This window comes from Numenius arquata, chromosome 9 (assembly GCF_964106895.1).
Source record: "Numenius arquata chromosome 9, bNumArq3.hap1.1, whole genome shotgun sequence".
NCBI lineage: Eukaryota > Metazoa > Chordata > Aves > Charadriiformes > Scolopacidae > Numenius > Numenius arquata.
The window spans coordinates 13,378,949-13,399,286 of NC_133584.1; the positions used below are offsets into that span (position 1 = coordinate 13,378,949).

At 42.2% G+C, this 20,338-nt stretch overlaps 1 protein-coding gene across 4 annotated transcripts in view; it reads left to right on the top strand.

Annotated features, from left to right (window-relative positions):
- Nucleotides 1–14,045: 14,045 nt before the first annotated feature.
- OSTN (osteocrin) overlaps nucleotides 14,046–20,338 on the top strand; it is a 53,707-nt gene continuing 47,414 nt past the window's right edge. Inside the window, exons 1-2 of one of the 4 annotated variants that reach the window (XM_074153700.1) lie at nucleotides 14,079–14,237; nucleotides 15,430–15,661. In XM_074153700.1, the coding sequence (XP_074009801.1) occupies nucleotides 15,497–15,661 (165 nt within the window). In that variant the 5' untranslated portion in view covers nucleotides 14,079–14,237; nucleotides 15,430–15,496. Of the gene's footprint in view, nucleotides 14,238–15,429; nucleotides 15,662–20,338 lie in introns of all 4 variants that reach the window. The other 3 variants (XM_074153704.1, XM_074153703.1, XM_074153701.1) reach the window with 3 other exon arrangements.

Genomic DNA, 20,338 nt, shown 5'->3' on the forward strand with positions numbered 1-20,338 from the left:
TTGGTCTAATAGTTTGGATTTTTTTTCTGGTAGTGCTCTTCAAGTAAACCAAGACCTAAGATATTAAGGCTTGGGTATTTAGGTTCAGTACTTCTAATCTGGCCATGAATCCACCAGTTTTCCACTGGGTACCTCTCTCTTCCACAAGAGCAAGGGAAAACAACAGTGCAGCACTGCACAGCGTAGGACCATAAAGGCTTGCTACTTTGGCACCTGTATCCTTGGTGTTCACAGGAGCGTGCAAAATCAGATGAAGGTGCTTGGGTGCTTTAGTGGGTTAGCGTTGCTCAGCAGAGTGGGGAGAGGGGCAGCACATTTATTGGGGAAGTGTTTGGATGCTAGTTCTTCCAAGTGCATGAAACACAGAGAATACTGGGTTTGGTTTCTTGTTTGGTTTTGTTTTGTTTTTAAGACAAAATCTTTCCTACATGCTTAGTGAAATTCAGGTGCTCATTCAACGTTTATTCAAGCAAGTTGCTTTTGGTGTGATTTTTCTTTCACCTTGCACTGGTCTTTGTTCAGCTTTCTGCCCTAACCAGCCCTAGAGCATGCCATCCCCACAATAGCAGCAACAGTGCAATGTTTCTTGTGTGTACGTGCTTTACCAGGGTCCTTTGATGCACCATTGTGTAGTTTAGCCTCACACCTCAACCTCTCGCACATACAGCAGTTAGCAAAGGGTTATGTCACACAGGGTATGACAGTGAACTGTCTGCTGCAGATCAGAGGGGTGACCCACCTGTGCAGTTTCTAAGTTTTTCTCATGTGCCAGAAACAGTTGTGGGGGAATCCTGGCCCAGGCTAACAATAGTGGGAGTTTTGCCATTGACGTCAGCAAGGCAGTAATTTCACCCAAGGCCCGTAATGATATGCGATGGACACAAACCAGGACTCTAGAACAACTTGTTCTGTATCTCGTTACTTGTCTCCCGCGCCGGCCCCTCTCCCCACACAGCACATGGCAGAACCTCAGGATATTCTGCAACCCATGTGTACGCAGCACATCTTCCCTAGGAACTGGAGATAACAGCAACATCTCAGCCGAATGACTTCCCCTCGTGAGCTCACGTGCTGGGTCTGTCCTTGTTCAGGCATCTGTGTCCTACAGAGCTCTCTGTACCACGCTCCGTGGTTTGCCTGGTGCTTCTTTTGGGAAACCCAGCTGCCGGCTTAGGCTGGGGCAGTGTTTACGTGCCCTCCTCTCTGTTTTCAACTGCTTAGATGACAGACGCAGCCCTGTATCTTCCTAGCTGAAAAAAGCACAGGTGTTTATTTGAAAAGCAGGTCACTGAGGAGTGTTTATTAAGGGCTCAGATTGATTCTGAGTGGTTATAAAACCTTTCCTAAAACTCATTAAGAACCTGCTGCACAAAGGGAGTTGCAGCTCTTTGACAAATCATCTCAGGGCTGTCACACAAAGGCAGCTTAATCTGAACTGTCGTATATTTACGCTCATGAGTGATGGAGGAAGAGAAGTTCTGGAAAGAAGAAAGGTTATTAAGCCAAGGGAAACTGCGTCCTGGGCTTTTGGCTCATAATGGGCTTAAACATAGGTCATTTGAACGGCAGGCTGTTAAGCTGGCGTTAGACCTATAGGCTACTTAAAAATAGCAGCATCTTAATAATTTAAGAGAGTATCAGAATCAATACATGTGAAGTGATCAGAAATAGGCTGGTGTAATTCCAGGATTCTTCCACTGCATGGCTGAACTTGCTGCAGGAGGAGAGGATGTGGGGTATTCTTGAAAACTGGAGAGCATCTAGAATGAATTAATTGTGGAAAGATTTTCACCCTGTATTGAATCTGCATATATAAGCACACATATATTTTTAGCAAACATATTTTTCTGTTCGTTGTCACTGGAGGAAAAAGTTATTTCTTCAGTGCAGACAGATGTCTGTCTATTTGATTTAAGGTCTGTTGTTGTGAGTGATAGTGTTTGCTCCCTACAGCTACTACACGTGCGGGCAAACATAGAATTATGTGGTAGACATGCTAAATGTTTATTAGTTTTTTCAAGGCTAACCACAAAGAGAAAATGAAAAACAGAAGGAGAATAAACTCTTGTTCTTCAGCTTTCCTTTAACTAATGGAGGGAAATGGCTCTAGGCTGGTAGTGATTCACTCTCCACAATGGAGGCCCCTGACCCAGTTTGCTAGTTGTGGTTGAAATTAGCTGTTGAACTGATCAGATCTGGCAATTCCCACTCTCTTTACCACAAAGTGCCAACACAAAGTAATTATTTGCCCTTGTGATCTCAGTTTTTGTTGCAACCCTTCCCTCACCTTACCCAGACAGCAGAATGCACTTCAGAGTTCCCAGATGACCACCCTGTCTGGCCCTGCCGAAAACTGGCATGGTCCTTCATGATCTTCCTCCCAAAGCTGTAACTCAGGCTCTAAAAGTTACCTTTGCTTCTGCACATCTGGACATGTAGATGTAATACCTAAAACTTCAATGGAAGAGCAAGAGTAAAATACATATTCTTCAGCTGCAGAAAGTGTCTAGATAGCTTGGATATTTCTCTTTGCACCATTGGGATCGCTGACATATAGCTCCTTGCTGGATGATCCTGCTACCATCTGGCAGAGGGAAATGGTGCACACGCGTGCATACAGGTACACACATGTATGGCCACCACCACTTTGCAGCAATAATGCTTGGTGTTGCATGCAAAATCTTTTTGTTCCTTAAGAGGCAGTGTGCTTTGCATTTCATTTTATGTAAGTCAGAACAATTCATGCCAAAGGCATCAAGAACCTAATGGAAAAATCACTCTTGGAAAACGTTTAAGTAGAAAGGGTTCCTATCACACTGGAGGGTTGGCATTGCTTTGCTTATTAGATCTGCTAGTTCTTGGAAGTGATGGAGCACTTCACCAGATCAGCAAGATTAAGGCAGCTGAAAGGTTTAGGTTTCCCCCTTTGCTCACAGGTGAAAGCCAAAGGAAAGAAATGCTTTAAGGAAGGGAGAAGCAAGATAAGAATTTGCTACTTGCCAACATCAGCTCTGAGAGGGATTTGACCAAGGTGAAGGAGGACTGGCCCTGGCAGATACCGACTTTGCACTGGAGAGAGTAGACTTAATTAGAAAGACAGAGCCAGCCTTGCAAAAATCACATCTGTGCTGTCGTGTACACCAAATAACCCAAGAGAGTGTGGTTTGTTTCCATAATAGTGACTTACAGGGCCAAGAAACACTTCTTCAAACCTTTGGCTAGCAGCCATGAAGTCGTCTTTAAACGGATGCTGTCAACATGAAAAATCATTATATATATTAGTTTGGAGATAGATATCTATATTAACATTCCTAACCTATATTACTAAAATAAACTCTTTTTGCTTTTTTTTCTTTAGGCCCCACTGACTCTTTGCCATCTCTGTGGTCTATTTGCCTCAACCCTAATTTTGTTTCCAACATTTGACTAGTCTGTTCCCCTTTGATCCACAAGCCTTTTCAATGACAGCATCAATAAAAGGAAAAATGACAATTCTGTTACCATTTAATCTAATGTGGGACCAGAGGTATGTTTGGAGGCACTTTCCCCTAACTGCACCTTTTCAGCTTTCTACATGTTAAGAGGTTTTTTCAGTTGAATCCCTACAGTGCTCTTTTTTCTGTTGTTTTACCACATGGTTAGGTGGCTGTTACTACCTCTCTCTGATGTATCTTATTCTAAATTACTGTGTAGTCATTGCTTGGTTCTTAGTATCATTTTGTCTAGAATATAAATGTGTTGGACTATCTTATTCATTGGGGGTTTTTGCCCCCTGATAAACTGAATTCCTCAGTTGGACTTAATTTAGTTCTTGCCTCACAAGTTTACAGTCTAAAAAAGAATAAGCCAGGAAAAAAAAATTTGAAAATAAGCAAATGGAAGCAGAAATTCCGTTAACTATTCCTGAAATGTTTGAAGGCAGTTCTTAGCCTTTTCTGAGGAAGGGACATACTCAGGCCTGTCTCCATATGGATGTTTTTTTGCTATTAACTACACCTGCCCACTGCCTGGTGCAGGTTGCATCTACCACTCCTTTGCATTCACTTGTCTCAAGACAGCAGAGGCACTGGAAACATTTCTCGCTTCTGTAAGCTCTGTTCTATTGTGTGATCTTTTGATGAAAGGTAAAACTCTGTCAATGTGTCTGGTCAGCACAGAGCTGAACTGCTGTTTTGTCTCCTGGGCTCTCCCAGCAATTCGTTCCTTACACCTGAATTTCATAGGGAATGAGTACCTGCAAGTGATTAGCCTGACAACATGGAGGGTTAATGAATGTTTAAAAAATGTTGTGAGACCAGTGGATGTAAAATCCTGTATGATTTCCTCTGACTCCATTTGGCTGTGGCTCTGTGGGATTCAGTTCTTTCCTCTGACTCCCTTTACTGTGTTCCCTGAGTCCCCTTCTTTGGTTTGCATGTTTTTGCACTGTATGGTGCAGCTCAGGAACTGGAGTTAGTGCTGGCTTGAGTTGGTCCATGACCTGGTCTTATTCCTGTGATGTGCTGCCCAAAGTTAGACATCCTCTTTCTGAGCAAGGGGTTCAGGGACTTCAGTTTGAGATTGTGGCTTGGCTAGGTCTGGCTCCAGGGGCTTCTCACTTCTTTGGGGAAAACTCTGTTATTCTCCATCGTATGAAGCCGCTCCTTGTGCCTGTTGTGCCAACTTGAACTCTTTCTGTTGGTCACAGTAATCCCCCTTTATTCTCACTCTGGTTTATTTTCTTTTGTTGTAAGAAAGCCTGATGTGTTGAGCATTGCCCGTACTTTTACACTCTCAGGTTAACTCATGACAGTGAGCTTTACTGGCAGGTCCTTGCTGGTCAGAAAGCTCTGATGATCAGAGATGGGGGTGACGCTGCGTTTCTGATATCCTTGTATGCAACAGAGTCAGTGTTTGGAGGCCCACAACTTTCTTCAACGTCAATGGGAAGAAATGGAGTCTTGTTGGAAGTCCGGAGTGAAACCCTGTCCTGGCTTTCTTCCCAAAGGATGTTGTGTACCAGGCACTGCCCATTCCCAGAACAGGCATTTCTGCAGAAAACAAGACCTGTCTCAGAGTTACTCCCCTGAGATGTGTGATTGTCACCACAGTTTTCATCTGTCACAAAAACAAATGAAAAAATTATTATTTTTTTTTCCTGTGGCTATTTTGCTTAAAGAATCACTATCTTTAAATTAAAAAGGTATTTAATTTCATATCTTAGAATAAGCTCTTTTGAGCATATTTTCTTACTGAACTGCAAAGTCTAAGGCATAAGCTACCATGTAAAGGATATTTAAAAAAAAAGAAAAAAAAAAAAGAAAAAAAAAGAAAAAAAAAGAAAAAAAAAGAAAAAAAAAGAAAAAAAAAGAAAGCAAGGCAGAGCTTTGAGCTATTCAAAGCAATCACAAGCAACGCTTTCTTTGGCATCAATTCAGGTAATTGTTGTGACATGTTAGTGACTTACAGTGAAAAAATCCAGGTCTGAGAGTGAGGATGATTAGATAAATGTACGTTTGTGATGGGAACAGAATTTGTTAACAGTGTGTGGCATTTATGTTCCTCTTAGATCACTGGTTTATGATCAGAAGCTCTCCAGCAGGAAACACAACTGCAGTTTTTCAATGTGCACCTGACAACACTTAATTTCAATGACTCTCTCTGGCTCTGCTGCAGACTCTGTGTTTGCTTTTGGGCGTTTCACTTGATCTCTTAGTGGCCCTCTTCCTATAAAGCAGGGATCTCCGTCCTCCTTTGTTAGCCTCTGGGAAGGATCTGGAGAGGTTTGAGTGGATTCACCAGTGTGAAACAGCAAAGAGTATGTGCAAATGGCCGTCTTGTGTCTAACTGCAATTGCCAGCAAAGATTTCTTACAGAGAGGCAGAAAAGCCCAGGTATGGATTAACCAAGAAGGGTCTGGGATCTGCAGCACTGGATGTGTTTGTCTGGATGGAGCTGACCTCCTGGGACTCCTCCTGGCCCTTGTTTAATCTTGGATTCTGTGAAACCAAGAGATAAGCATAATGATGCCATGCCCTCAGGTTCTCCTACCATTACCATGAAACAGTTCATAAACACGTTGCCTTGAAATACTGTGTTTTCTTCATGTTAACTGAACCTGTCACCTGTTATTCTTATCCTTGATTTTGGGTAATATCTGCCTTTTTTAACAACAATACTTGAAGTCAGTGAAATGCAAATAGCAATTTTAGCCATTAGGGAAGAAAATATTAATGAGCAGTCCATGAACTCCTAAAGCTTTGGTTCAAGGTTCGGATAATGATTCAGCTCTGTCCTCTTTCTGACTGAATGTGCGCCCACCCTGACTGTGACATAGAAATCAGATAGTCTCAGTGGATAATTTTTGGTAGAATAAAGTCATTATTGATGTAGTATCTGATTGATCTAGAAAATAATTAAAGGTGGCCTCATCAGTGGGTGGAGACAATGCAAAAAACTGTAACTCAGCAAGACCCAAGAGGGTCTTGCACTGTCCATTGTCACTTTGGTTCTGACCATAGGCACTCTTGTTCCTATTGTATTTTTTACTACAATTATATGTTTTGTCTTCAAGAGTTAGTTTGTAGTTTCTGTTTTGCAGTCATTGTGATGAACTTGCTGGAGTGTGTATTAATTTCAGATTTTCTGCATCAGAGCTTCTATCTCAAGACACTCAACAACCTTTCTGTCTTGGCATTACATTACAAAACCATATGTCTCTTGATGCAAACTCTACTAATGTGAATAAGGAGGGATAACCTGTTTGGAGAGTGGATAATAACATCTTCACACCAAGAAACTAGGAACTTTTTGTTTCATACGTAATAATATGGAGCTGTATAAACTTAACCTGTTCTTCTTTATAGTCTTCAAATATTTTCTTGTACCTCTAATGCAGGAAAATCTAATCTGATACTGTCTCAATATTAATAAAATCCATCTCTAGTTTTAAGAGGTTTTCTCTGTAAGTAATTATCCTTATTTTATTTTTAAACTGAGGAATGTGATTCCTTGTTAAGTAGCGTTTTCTGATTATTGCTAAATTCCAGGGACTAGGGCCGGTACTGCAAGACTAAAGGGAAAAATAAAAAGCATTCTTTGGTTTCCCGTTGTAAGTATCAGAGGAAGGTCTACAGTGCTATCAAAGAATGGTTTGTTGTGTTTTGTTTTTTTTTTTTTTTTATCAGAAAGCTTCAATAGGCATAAAAAGCATTTTTATTTGAAGGAAAAATAATTTTCTATATAAAATAACAGAGAAGACCCACTAGATCCTATGCGAGTTTGTATAATATCTCATTTGAATGCAGAGGCTGCAAGACTCTGGTCTTCCTCCAAGGGTAGTGTCCCATAAGTCTGAATCGTGAGGAGTGCAGTCAAAGAGGTTATCAAACTACTGTCCTTGATCCTTGACTTCAGCTAGAAGGGATTAATTGATTCCCTTGGCTGAACCGTGGTCTTGCCTGAAGCCTTGAGCCAAAGCTTACCAAAGTTAATGGAGTTCTTTCTCTTGAATCTTAACGATCTTTGAATCAAGCCGACTACGATGGCAAGATGAGGTCTCTATTACACAATCCACAGAATTAAATAAATATGACTATTAAAAAAAGGACAAAATCTTGATTAAGAATAAATTGCAAAATACAATCACTATTTCCCCATGTTTAGTTGTGTAGCTGTCAGTGCTGCTCTTGTTCCTTTAAGCTTTGGTACAATCAGTTCCCTGTATGTTATCCAACAGATTTTAGGGGTTTATAGGAAGTTTTGGTATCAATAGACAACATCTGGCTTTCTGACATTCATGTCTGCATGAAGTAGGATTTATTCTGCAATTCAGGAGTATCATTATAATATTTGTTTCAATATTTCAAGTATGTGTCTGTTCACACTCAGTAATTCTGCAGGGATATGCATTGTTTTCACTGTGTTTTTCAAGTTCCTGTGGTAACAAGGAGATAGTCTGCTTATTATTTTCCATATGCCAGATCTGTGACCTGGCTATTGGCCCAATTCTATGAGGTATTTAATACCGCCTGAAAGTGCCAGTTCCATCAGCTCACACATAAACCAAAAGTTACTGAGAGCACTTAGTCTACCTCTTTGTTGTGACAATAGTTGTATGCCTATCGATAGCCATGGAAGAATACAAATTTGATGCACCTTTTTGGCTGCAGGTACCTACAAGCGATGCAAGTGTTGGCCAGACCTGGTGAACAAGATATGGGAGAAATCAGGTGGAGTTGTCTCTGTAACAAGAGAAACAGAGGGAAATTGGCTTCCACCTTTAGTATCTACAGGTACTTCATGTTTTCCAGGCTGTGTCCCGTAATTTGTACCTGCATTTCTTGGGCAGAATACCTGAAAGGGTAAATGTCAACTGGGCAGGTGTTGCTTTGTGTAGGATCTCTGCAGTTAGAGCACACCTGAAATGCAGAGATAGGCTTCTCTGAGTGTTGTCTTTCACTAAGTGGCTGTGTGATCATAGAATCATACATGCAGTAGCTGCTCTGGGCATGCAGTGCAATATGGAATAGGTATTTTCCCTTGGGTTGCTGCTGAACTAAAGTTGCTTTTCCCCTTTCTGAAAAGCTACTGTTCCTGCGCTTTTACTGTCATGGGTCCTTTCTCAGTGATGTAGGGTTCACTACCTGAACCTGTGTGGCAGAGCTTCCTGGGGATTAAATTATGCCATACCTAGGCACACAGAAAACTATATAGACAGAGACATATTCTGTAGAAATTTACACTAATTCTGCTCTGTCCTGCCAGCCATCCTGCTGTTCAGGATAACAGTTTTTGCTACAAGACCCACCAGCTTCGCATACAGTCAAAGTAAGACTGAGTCTTCAACTGAAGTATGTTCTGATGTTGCCTGAAGAATGTTATGTTGTCAGTATTGCTGCCCCTTCCTAGCAAAGGCTGAGAACTGACTCAAACCATACTGCGCTGTATACCCATTTGCTGGGCTAGAGAAACTGGAGAGCAGTATGGGTGCTGGGACTAGCAACTGCTGGGATTACAGCCATCATTCTTTTTACTTTCTGCAAGATATGTCAAAACTTCCAAATTCAGATTTTTGGAGATTAAACAGGGATGGCAAAATATTGGTTGAGAAAACATTGTCTAAAATGCACCTTTGAGCAGGGAATTGACTCATAAGAAGGGCAGGTACGCTCTGTGCAGTAGGGCTGGATTTCACTGGGAGCTCTTAGGTGCTAAATTCCTGCAAACACTGAGGAATATACGTAAATAATGAGGTGTAGCATACCATTTAGAATATGCTCTGAATACTGGCACCAGACAATTCACAGCACCAGACAACGCATGACCACGTAACTTCGTGTTGTGATGAAAGCATCAGACTGATATAAATCACAGTTCTCTTAGTGCTTGACATAGGAGACTCTGTGTCTGAGCTCTGCTTGGATGTGCATATGCTACAGAATGAGCATTATGAACTCAAATGTCACCAGAAATCTCAGGCTTGCTTTCCTCCCATTGATTACTCATCTGTGCAGAGCAGCTTTACACTGCAAGGTGGAATAATGATTCTCAGTTGTGTGAAGTTCCTATATTTCCCTTTCAAGATATTGTATGAGTACTTTGATATAATGGAAAATCCCATGACAGGGAAGTTTTATCTCACATAGGAATTGCCAGATTGAGGTCCCATCTAGTCCTATACATCATGGCCTGCACTATGTTTACTTCTGAAGTCCAAGAAACCCTGCAGTGAACAAACACAAAACTAGCTATGCATAGCTAAAAATTTATTTTTGTTAAGATGTTAATTTCTGAAAAGTATCCTTTCCAAGGTTTGTTATTGCAAATCTTCTATTATTCTTCATCAGTACAGATTCAATGCTTTCAGGAGCTGTTCAAATGAATGATACTTTAAAAACTCTCATGTTGGAGCAATTAGAGAAATAACAGTTTTCTGATAAAAGGATACACCTGAATGTTATTTTTCACTATCAAGTGAGAGAGGGGAATGTGGGCTCAGTACTTGAAGTTCTGGGAGAATGTTAAATTCTGCACTCTGTTGTGCTTTGGGCTTCTTTTGTGACTATGGGAAAATGGCTTGGATTTGGATAAATGCTCGCGTTGCTGTGGCTCAAATTACCACCTGTCATCTGAGTCATGGTCATTGTCTCGATGCAGGTGCTCAGTTCTCCCTTCATGTAAGGTCATGCTGCCTTCATGAAGCTTCCTTCATTGTGTTCTAAACTAAGTCTCACTACTTTACATTGGCTGGGAGGCGAGAGCTTTCACAGAAGTGAAACTTCACCCAACAAGGTGGTGCCCGGTATCTTACAGGTGCCTCTGGTATCTCTGCGTGAAATGTACTCTGAGCATAAGTTTGCATTTGTTACACCAAATGGCTGGAGCCAGATGCAGTGGAGGGCCAGCCTGAATATAAGGCAAGGTTTTGTCCTGCGTGCCTTGTGTTTCTCTGCCCATGTGAATCAGTTGAACGTCAAACTGCATCCAGAGCATGAGCTGTAGCTGTGTGGATGATCACGGAGCTTTGGCTTGGATGTGAATCCTTGTCTTGGTTTTCCACCTCTAAATTGGAGAAGCTTCTATATCCCCAGTGAACAGCTAATTATGAGGATAAGTGCATAAAAAGTTGAGGTCAGAGAACTCCTGATACTACTCTGTTTGTGTTGCCATAAAAAACTCATCCTGTACCCATGTTGGCTCATAGACTAAGCAGCAGGCCAGAGTCATTCCTGGAGGAATTTGGATCCAAAATAGAGAGTTTTGGTTTTTTCCCTGATTTTCCATAACTAAAACTCTGCCTTTCCACAGCCACTAACCAATACCAAGCACTGTCATGCAGAGATAATTTTTTTCAGAAATTAAGGTGAATGCTTTGAAATGAGAGCACCAGCTGCCATGGAAGGATAGAGCAGAACCCAGATGTAAGACAGAATTGGCTGTGTTTGTATCCAGCCCACTGTGCTTTATTGTCAGGTTTACTTGGAGAAAGCACTGGATTGGGACACAAAAGCCCTGAACTGTTTCCTTGGTGGCTGTTCCAGACCAGGTATATGATTTTAAGGTGAGTCACATCATATCCCTCTGCCTCAATGTCCCATAGGTAATTACATCCCACTGTCGTAAAGTGCTGTGAGACCATCCATTGAGTGTTAGGTGTGATTCATTATCTTATAGTAAATATACAACACACCTTGCTTAGCATCACAGGTACTGTAGTTCCAAAGGGTTGGCAGGCTGCCATTAGAGGTCACTGTAGCTCTTCATGTACTGGATATAAAAATCTACTCAGAATCACAGCTATCATCGCTTATCTTCCAGTTCAATGTATTTCATAGGTGTTTGCACAGGAAAGAATGAGCTGGAGTTAAATTAAATGGAGTTAGCTGAGATCACGTCTGGGGAAGGCACATGTTGAACAAAGATCACCAGTCTCACATTTGGTTTCCTTAGTGATACTACAAATAGCAAAAGCAAGCCAGAGAAGATTGCACGAGAGTGTTAAAACTGTGCTTCTCTCCGGTCATGAGGATGTGAATCTGTCCAGTTTGGCATGCAGGTGTAGTTTCAGAAAAGCATTAAACATGACCACGGGAAGAGAATAGCACAGATGGTCTAGCTACTGCTGAGTCCCCTGAACTTGGGGCCTCTTACTCTGGACATACTCTCCTGTTTCTTCTGCATTTTGAGATAAACAGCAGAGCTTGTTGTGATTTGTGTTTGCTACTATCATATAAGAGAAATGGACAAATAATACTTTTGAAACTTTCCAGTAGGATGTAGATATAGGGGAGCAAACCATGAAATACGCAACAAGTGAAGCATGGCGAGATGTGGTTGGTGCCATACAAATTCCGAATATTAAACAAACTAGGTCTTAAAGAGGTTACAATACAGTGATAGGAGAAATTGTTGTTATGGCATTATTTTTATTGTTTTTTGTTGACAGTAAACTCTAGTAAAGGTTTCCTCTCTACTTGATAATGTAAGATGTAATTTCTATCAACATGTGCTTTTACTGTTTTGCATTTTAAACAAGGCTCTTGATCAAGAGACATTTCTCTTCTGCTAGTATAGCCACATAGGGATAGGGGCGATGACAGGAGTTGGCAAAATGGTAAAACAGTGACTTCAGATAATGCCCAAGTAGAATAGAGCACTGATGTGTTATTCCAGATTCAGGGGCATCTACCATGGGACTGTGTAGCTCCACATGGATGTCCCTCAACGTGCCAGAGCATTTTTCTCTCTGATATGAATGAGTGGTGCTAAAGATAGTACTGATCAGCAGAGACAAGTACGGAGAATAAAAGTAACGGAGCTTGTCTGGGTAGAAGCAAACGGCATGCGGTGAGCTGAACTAGGCAGAGCTAAGTGATAAAAGTGTGGCATCTTCAAGAACAGATCCTGTGCACAGAGCCCCAAGATGGGGAGTGTCCACATGTCAGATCGGAGTGAGCCTGATTACATCCCAGTTTATAACAGCACGGAGGGGAGAGCAACACTGTGCCGCACCACGTGTGCCCCAAGCTGATCTGTCGTTTATATCATACCACTCCCATGTTCTGTGACTCCTTTGCAGTTCCTTGTGGTTTCTTCTTGGTGGATATGTTCATCATCTCTTTGTTGTAAGACTAATGAACTACTGCAATTCTGACAATGACTTGGGAAAAATCAATGAAGAAAAGCTGCTAGCACTTAGTATGCTTTGCAAGCACACTAGCTTGGAAGGTCATTGCTAACAAAAGGAATTATTTTCCTCCTGTCAGCGGTCTGGCTGGAAACTGTTAATATCATGCAGGCCTAAGAGAAATGAGTGGCGTGAAACCTGCCAAGTTTTATTCAAAGGGTTGGTGTCCATATCAGAAACCTTGCCACCCCTATACACTTATGGGAAGTAATGAAAAGGAGTGGGGAAAAGAATATTTATACAGTCATTTATGTGTGGATGGGGTCTTAGCAAGTTTTCTTTTTTTTTTTTTTTTTTTTAATATGAACTGAAACTCAGTAGTGCAACTTTGGATGTTCAAACCTTGGTGGTCATAGGACAGCTGTACTCTGCCAATGCAAATACACCCCAGGTGTATTAGGTGGGTGACCTGTGGAGATAGGGAAGTTTTAATGCCACTGTACAAGGTACTGGTAAGATATCTGGAAATGGAGCTGCAATGCACAGCAGAAAGGCTCTGGAAGCTATTTGAGTGCAGGCTTGCAGTGTTTGGGATGGAGAATTAGTGGGACAGGAAAGGATAATGAAGGAAGGCAGGTCTCAAAAGGAACCTGGGGCAGAGTGAGAACTGATGCTGGCTGAGTACAGTGGCCAGTTGGGACAACAGCTTCTTCCACATGATCTGATCAACCTTCTTGAGTGATCAACGAGGCAGAGTGGACCGAAGGGCAGGGCAGAGCAGACTGGGTGAGAAGACTGACCCTGTGGTGCAGAGCTTGAGGAGCAGGGATTGGGCCAGAGCCAAGGTAGCGGTAAGACTCTGAGATGGTGTAAAAGAGCGTCGTTATAGGGAAAGGAGTAGTGGAAGCATGTTTGAGATCCCTGTGGTGTAAATCATTGATGCTTAATAACTCTTAGTGTCAAAAGGTGTTTGCCAGGTTGGGGCTCTGTCCTGTGTTCTCTATGGTGCTATGATAAATACCATTCCCTTCACCAAAGTGGGAAGTTGGCCTGGATGGGGCAAGAAGCATGAGAAGATGAGAACAAAACTAGATGTGCAGTTCTCAGTCATCCTGCTCTGGAGATGACAGCCTTTATAGAGTGACTGCCCTCTGTGAGGCTGGTGGAGGTCTGTTTGGGCACAGTGAGGTCAGTTCTGTAGATCTGAGCAAACAGCTTGGACTGTAAGTGGAAACAACCTCCCATGTTCTTTGTCACACAGTACCTAGGAAAGTCTTACCAGAACACACTTATGCTATGTCGTTCAGAGTGCTGCTCTGCTTCCCCTCTTCACTCACATTGCCTTTGAACATACCCCAGATCATTTGGCAGAAGAGCTGAGAGATACTGCAGGAATGCCTGAAGGGCTGTCCTGCCAGGCTCTATGATGAGCCAACCCAGAGAAACAAGGGACAAGACAGCCACCAAGGTCAGAGCTGGGCTGAGCAGCTACATCCTCTTAGACTGCAGAAACAGGACAATTTCCCCAGAACCCTCCAGCTCAGCATCATATTTGGATAGTCTGTTGTGCTTCCTGTACATCCGTGTATTCTCACTGAGCATCTTGAAAGCATTTTGGCCAGCATCACAGGTAAAATTTCCCTTCTGTTACTAATATTCTTTTTCCTGCATTTTAATTTAATTTCCCCTATCATTCCTTCTTTTTCCACTGCACGTTTCCCCTTGAAAGCTAAGATTGCACAAACGGATGTATATTCTTCCTCCCCAAGTGCACGTAGCCTTTTCTCTGCTGTTTGAAGAAATTAACATTTGGGCTGAAGTACACCTGCAATTCCCATTAATGTAACAGAGTGAAACCGACCCGCTGGTAGAGAGAAAGAAGCTCTGGACTCCCTTCCTCTGACAACAGATCTCGGGAGAGGGAGAGAAAAAGACCCAGAAGATGGTAGGGAAGTCTGCTTTCCAAGTAGCAGCTATACATAAGGTGTGCTGGCTGCTGATGGAGCCTGCATGTCCAAATCCTGCTCATGTGCTTAAGCCTAGCCTGGCCATTAGGTGCTTTGCTCTGAGGAGGCATGCAACCCCCTGATTCTTGCTAGGGTATTTAATTCTCTACTGGTGTCATCCATAGATTTGTGACCCAGATGGATGACCTAAAAAGTTCTGCAAATCAAACTGTGTATGTTGAAGCTGCATAGAGTGAAGGAAAAGGAAAAATGAGGCGATGCCTTCTTTTGAGCTCAGCTCTCATGTTGAGTGGTAGGAGGCTAGCAAGCAACTTCTGCTATGGTTGTTTATGTCCTGATTATCCATATAGGGCATTTTGTATCTTACCCTACATTTGCAGTTTAGGATTTCAGCGTAGACAGAAATATGTTACATACCAGTGAAGAAATCTAAAAGAAAGAGGAGGCACAAGATGAAGAGTGAGCAAATAGGAAGTTTGCTGCTTACTAGTGTAATGCTAAAGTATAATTCTGGTCCCTTAATCCGGTAAAACAAAATAAATTCTGACAAAAGCTGTGCATGAAGACCAATTAAAAAATAAAAGTTTTAAACAGTTTAAGTACCATAGAATCATGTTCCAGTCAAATTATTCTTAGCAAAGTGAGTCAAGTTATTTATTGAGAATAATGTTCATGAGGAAATAACTTCACAATTTTTCCCTCATCTATCCGTTCTTGCCTAGTATACTTGTTGTTTGCCAAATAATCTGGACAAGCACATCTTTAGCATGTTTCTGCTTTTGTTTGTGCAAGCTGTTCCTTGTTTGATGTTTGTAGCATATCCAGATGATAGAGTATTTTCCTTCTTTTTGGAAGGAGTGACTGAAGGGTTGTGAAACTGGGGCACTGTCAGTGAGGCTTACAGAAGAACACATAAATTTGGATGAAGAAAAAGACAAAGTCTCCAAAGAAGACCACGGGTTCCGAGTGTTTTGCCTACTGTGTCCTGTTAATAGATCAAGCTCTGAAAAGTTATTGGAGACAATGCGGGGTGAGGGGAAGATGCACATACTGTACTATGCAATGCTCATCTACACTTTGCCTTCCAGTAAGTCTTTACCTTCCCACTCTCTAACAAGATTGTGAAAACCCACCTGGTTTCTAGCTATCTGGCCAGCTCTGGTTACTAAAGATAAAACAAGTGTATGGGGCAGTGTCTTATCTGAGCAGTGAATCTGTTTTGCTTTGTGTATTGCAGGAATTTACTCATGAGAAAAATATGAAAGTACTAAGAAAGGACATGACAGGCGATTGATTACAAAGTGGCCTCAGACAGTCTTTTGCAAGGATATGGGAATTTTCAGACAGTCCTCATATGGTATTTCATGTCTTGTTCTGAGAGTATGAGGGCTGCATGTTTCAGTTCTTTGTGAGGTAGCTTATGTTAATGAGATTACATTTAGGAACTCGTCTCGTTCAGCTTCAGTTTCTCCTGAACATTTGTGTGATTATTACCTATTAGTACCTGTAATGTCTTCCTCTTGCTTTAGCCATTTCTCTCAAATCTCTGCTGCTGATGGTGCCTCATAAAAGGCCCTCATAAAAGGGTTTTGTTCTCTACTCTTCTCCGTGGTGAGGGCCTCTGTGATCCAAAATACTCTTGTGACTCCCCTTTCTGTATGCAGCTGGTAGATAGTGCTGCCTTTGCCAGGTGGAGGAAATCAGCACCTTTCACATCACACCCTGTATTCTCAGCTGTTTTCAGAGGGTGGTTCTCGGTGCTGGCAGTTCAGCTGGGGATTTAATTCAGGCCAGTCTTGCACATCTTCATGGTATGCAGCTGCCTTGGGGACCAGCTCCTGTGGCACTTACCCATTTCTGGTCAGAATTTCAGTCATATTTGCAAGATATTCTTTGTTGTGTCAAGCAACCAGAGGATATTGCTTTGAAGGATAGGTAAGAAGATACAGAACCAACACAGCCTTTGTGATTGTTTTATCTGATGTGTATTCATGTAGTTTGAATTTCAGTATCTCAGCAGTTCATCTGAAAATTGGAAGTAGGCAGAAAGAGCAGAGGAGGCTGTGGCATTGAAAGGAAAAAATGCAGAACAGAATTTCAGGCTGCAAGATAGCTGGATTCAAAGTATGTTTTTCTTTTTTTCCTTTCTTTAGAATAGGAAATGAATCCCAGATTCCAAACTGTATTCCTCATATAAATCTGCAGTAGCTGTTAAAGCTGAATGGGTGTAAACAGGAGCAAAACTGGTCCTTCAAAGTTCAATAAGAATTGTGGCTAGTGGGCGCAGTTTGTGAAAACACAGGCTTCCTGATATATCAAATTGCTGCTCACTGTTGCATTAGCCCTCTCAGTTTCAGAGACTGACACCCCAGCACTGTCCAGGTCTGCAGTTCATAAGGCTTAGCATTTGCAGATCCCAGCCAGCCAAAAAGCAGGATCTGCAAGGAGAACAGAAAAAAAGAATTGAGAACCAAAAATGAATCTCTTAGTCCAGCTGGCAAATATTCCCAGGCCACAATTGTCTTTGGCACCCCTCCACCCCCCAAGGTCTCCAATGGTTCTGAGGCCCCCACCACAAGAAAATCAGGGGTTTAAAAATACAATAATTAAAGAAAATCTTGATGTCATTTGGGTTTGGGAGTCTTTGGAGGTTAGTGTTGTGTGAGTGTGTTTGCACATATGCACTCTGCTTTGTTGGAGTCTGAACTGTTCAATTACTGAAACCATCTGCCCTGGGGCAGAGGAAGGGTACTCTCACCTACATCTCCTCACTCTGAGAGTCCAGGAACTGGTGGGATGAAATGGCACTTCTTGTGGGTGAGCAGCTGAGGTGGCAAGTCCCTTCCTCTGCTTTGTGCCGGCTCCCCTCTGCTGACCTGAAGGGTTTTGTACAAAGCTGGTGGTTTCTTTGAGGGGGTGAATAAAACAAGGACTACATTCAGCTTCACATCACGACACAGTCAGTTTGACTCAAGTGAAGTTGTTTGTGGTTGCCTCAAATGTTCTGTATATAGGAGCAGAGAGGTAATGAAGAGAGCCGTGCCTGTACGTGTCTTAATTTTGGGACCAAACCTAGGCCATATGCTTATTGGAGCCTCACCTATGAGAACAGGAAGAGAAAATGTACAACAGATTCATTGATGTGATCTATAGGTGATTGAGGCTTGTCTGCATTAAGGACCTATTCCCTCTCAGTTCTACTTGTGTTCATTATACACAAAGCAGTCGTGCCCCTGCCTCCCCATCCTTTCCAGACTGGTTGGGGCAGGCAGTTACACTGCATTTGCTCTCACTTTTGGGTTTCCAGAAGGTGTCTGGAGTGGACTGTCCAAGCAAGTAACAGAGGCATCCCTTGTTTTTGGGAGGTGCAGGACTGCCCAAGGCAGCGAAATGTGATGCTGTTGTGATTGTTGGGTTTCGAGAAGGGTGACTCCAAAGTGGTTGAGTTGAAGGCTGCTCATTATAACCTTAGTTGTTTAGAGTTTAGGATGGGGAAAATTAAGTATGCAAAAATTAAAATGATGATACAGGACAAAAACATACTTCCCCTCTCCCCCTCCCATGTCAGGGAGAGAATTCCCCTTAGACTTCTCTAGCATTGATTTCAATCAAAGTATTCCAAACCTGGTCTTCCTTGACAGCAGCCTGCCAGCCCTCCTCTGCATACCTTATTCAGGAAGAAAATATCCCTAGTTCAGCAGTTATCTCTTTGGCTTATTTGGAAAGGTATCAAGAGTAGACCAGATACAGCTAATTCTTTTCTACTAAATCTTTTGAACTAATTCAACTGATGTAGATGCTGACTGATGTAGATTCAGTGTGTCTGACAGTTTGTAACTACCTAATTAAGAAATTTGGATAAGACAATTTAGTTTTCCTAAGGTGTATAATTTATGATAGTTTTCTCCCAGTTTTGTAGCAATTGCTTTCTTATCACTGAGTGAAGCCTCATGCCTTACTCATTCTCCCAAAACTGAGTAAGGATTTTCAAAGGAGTCTTTTCAAAAGAAAGGAGATGGAAATCATCTCTGAAGAGTGACAAGGTGCAGAAAATTTCTACCCTAAAAAAGCAAGTTTCAGAGACGAGCATCACAATGCAGGATTGTTACCATGGTCATTGCCTTTCACTGTTATTGGGGTTTGCTCACAATAAACTCTTTATTCTCCATGTTCCATGGCCAAGTGGTAGTGGTGCTCACTGGTGTATATGCTGGAATAAAATAGTTGAGCGTTCATTGGGAAGGTAGAGCCCCGTGCAGCTAACACCTGACTGAACCATCAGTGTTTCTGCACTGATGGAGCGAGGGGACTGGAGAAGAGCGAAGTTCTATCAAACTTCAGCTCCTCTTTCCTCCATTGCAGGTGATGTATAGATGGGACCAGATCTTCAATTCTTCCATCCTTTGCTTGTATGAGCTTTAAAACTTTCTTGCTGTTCTCTTTTCAATGATAATAGTAGTCACCTGCTGGTAGTTTAGAAAAGCCTTACAGTGTGTAATGGCTGACAAAAGCCCAAGTAAGATGAGGTCTCAGGGAATATAGTTAGAGCCTGAGCTCCCCATTTCTCTGCTCCCTGAAGGGGAGATGGCCAAAGCTGCAGTTTCGTTCTCTGGGAGCAGTACTCAGATGTCAAAAGGCAGGGAGGAGAGTGAGTAGCTGTAATCCTTCCTGCAGAGAGGCCATGCTCCCTGCTCCAGTGAGGTATAGCTCCCATACCATTGCCTTAGATGTCACATAGTGCTGGCATGTGACATCTGGATCAAACTCAGAGCAGGTTTTGAAACATGCAGCAAAGATGCACACTGGGAACATCCATATACAGACAGGAAGTCAGCCAGAATCCTATCAAGTGTTCAGGATTAGAGTTTTGCATCTCACACGAAGAGAGTATTTCTCTTGTGATGCTCACTTCAGCATCACATGAGAGCAAGGTGACCAGGTCTTTAATCTGCCATCTTACCACTGAAAACCTTGCTCTGCCTCCTGACCTGAGCCCTGCTTAGCTGCTGTGAGATGACAGCATCCTGCAGCATGTTCGTCAGCCGGAAGATGACAGAAGAGATAACTGAGTACAGAGGAGTCTCTTGTGGGTGGTACAGATGGGGACGAGCGGTTGTCCCCCCTGGCCATGGGGAGCTGCCGGGTTGTTTTAACAGACCTCTGGGAGAATGAGTTCAGCCTTTGTTGCTGCTAATGGTTACAAGCAACTGATCTCCCTGTGAAAGTGCCATAAATGAAGAAGAGTAATTTTGCTATTAAAAACACTAAAATCTTCCATATGGAAGAAAGAGGTTTTTTTGGTTTTAATTGCTATTTATTTTTCTCATTGTGACCTAAATATACGTAGCACCATCCAGCTGGCTGAACCACAGAGCAGAATGAAATATCTGCCCTATCTATAAAGGCACAAACCTATAAAGTGCAGATGACAGACTGAAGTCTCAAATCTTTGCTCCGTTCACATATATGGAAGTTTTACCATTGACTTCAATGAGACCAGAACCAGGATTTGGCTTACATGAAAGGAGCATTAGCCAAATTAGCACAAGCACGTGAGTCAAATGTTCTGGTTGATTCCTGCTGTTCTCACTGTTTGGCCAATTTCTTCACTGCTCTCTGCCTCAGTTTCCCCTATTTATCAGTGAATAATAGACTGAGGATGTCTCTATTAAGTTCATAAATAAAACTCACCCTGCATCAACTACTGGTTTTGTAAGAGGCTTTTGAAACTTCACTAGATGTGCATGTTTGCTGGCATAAAACC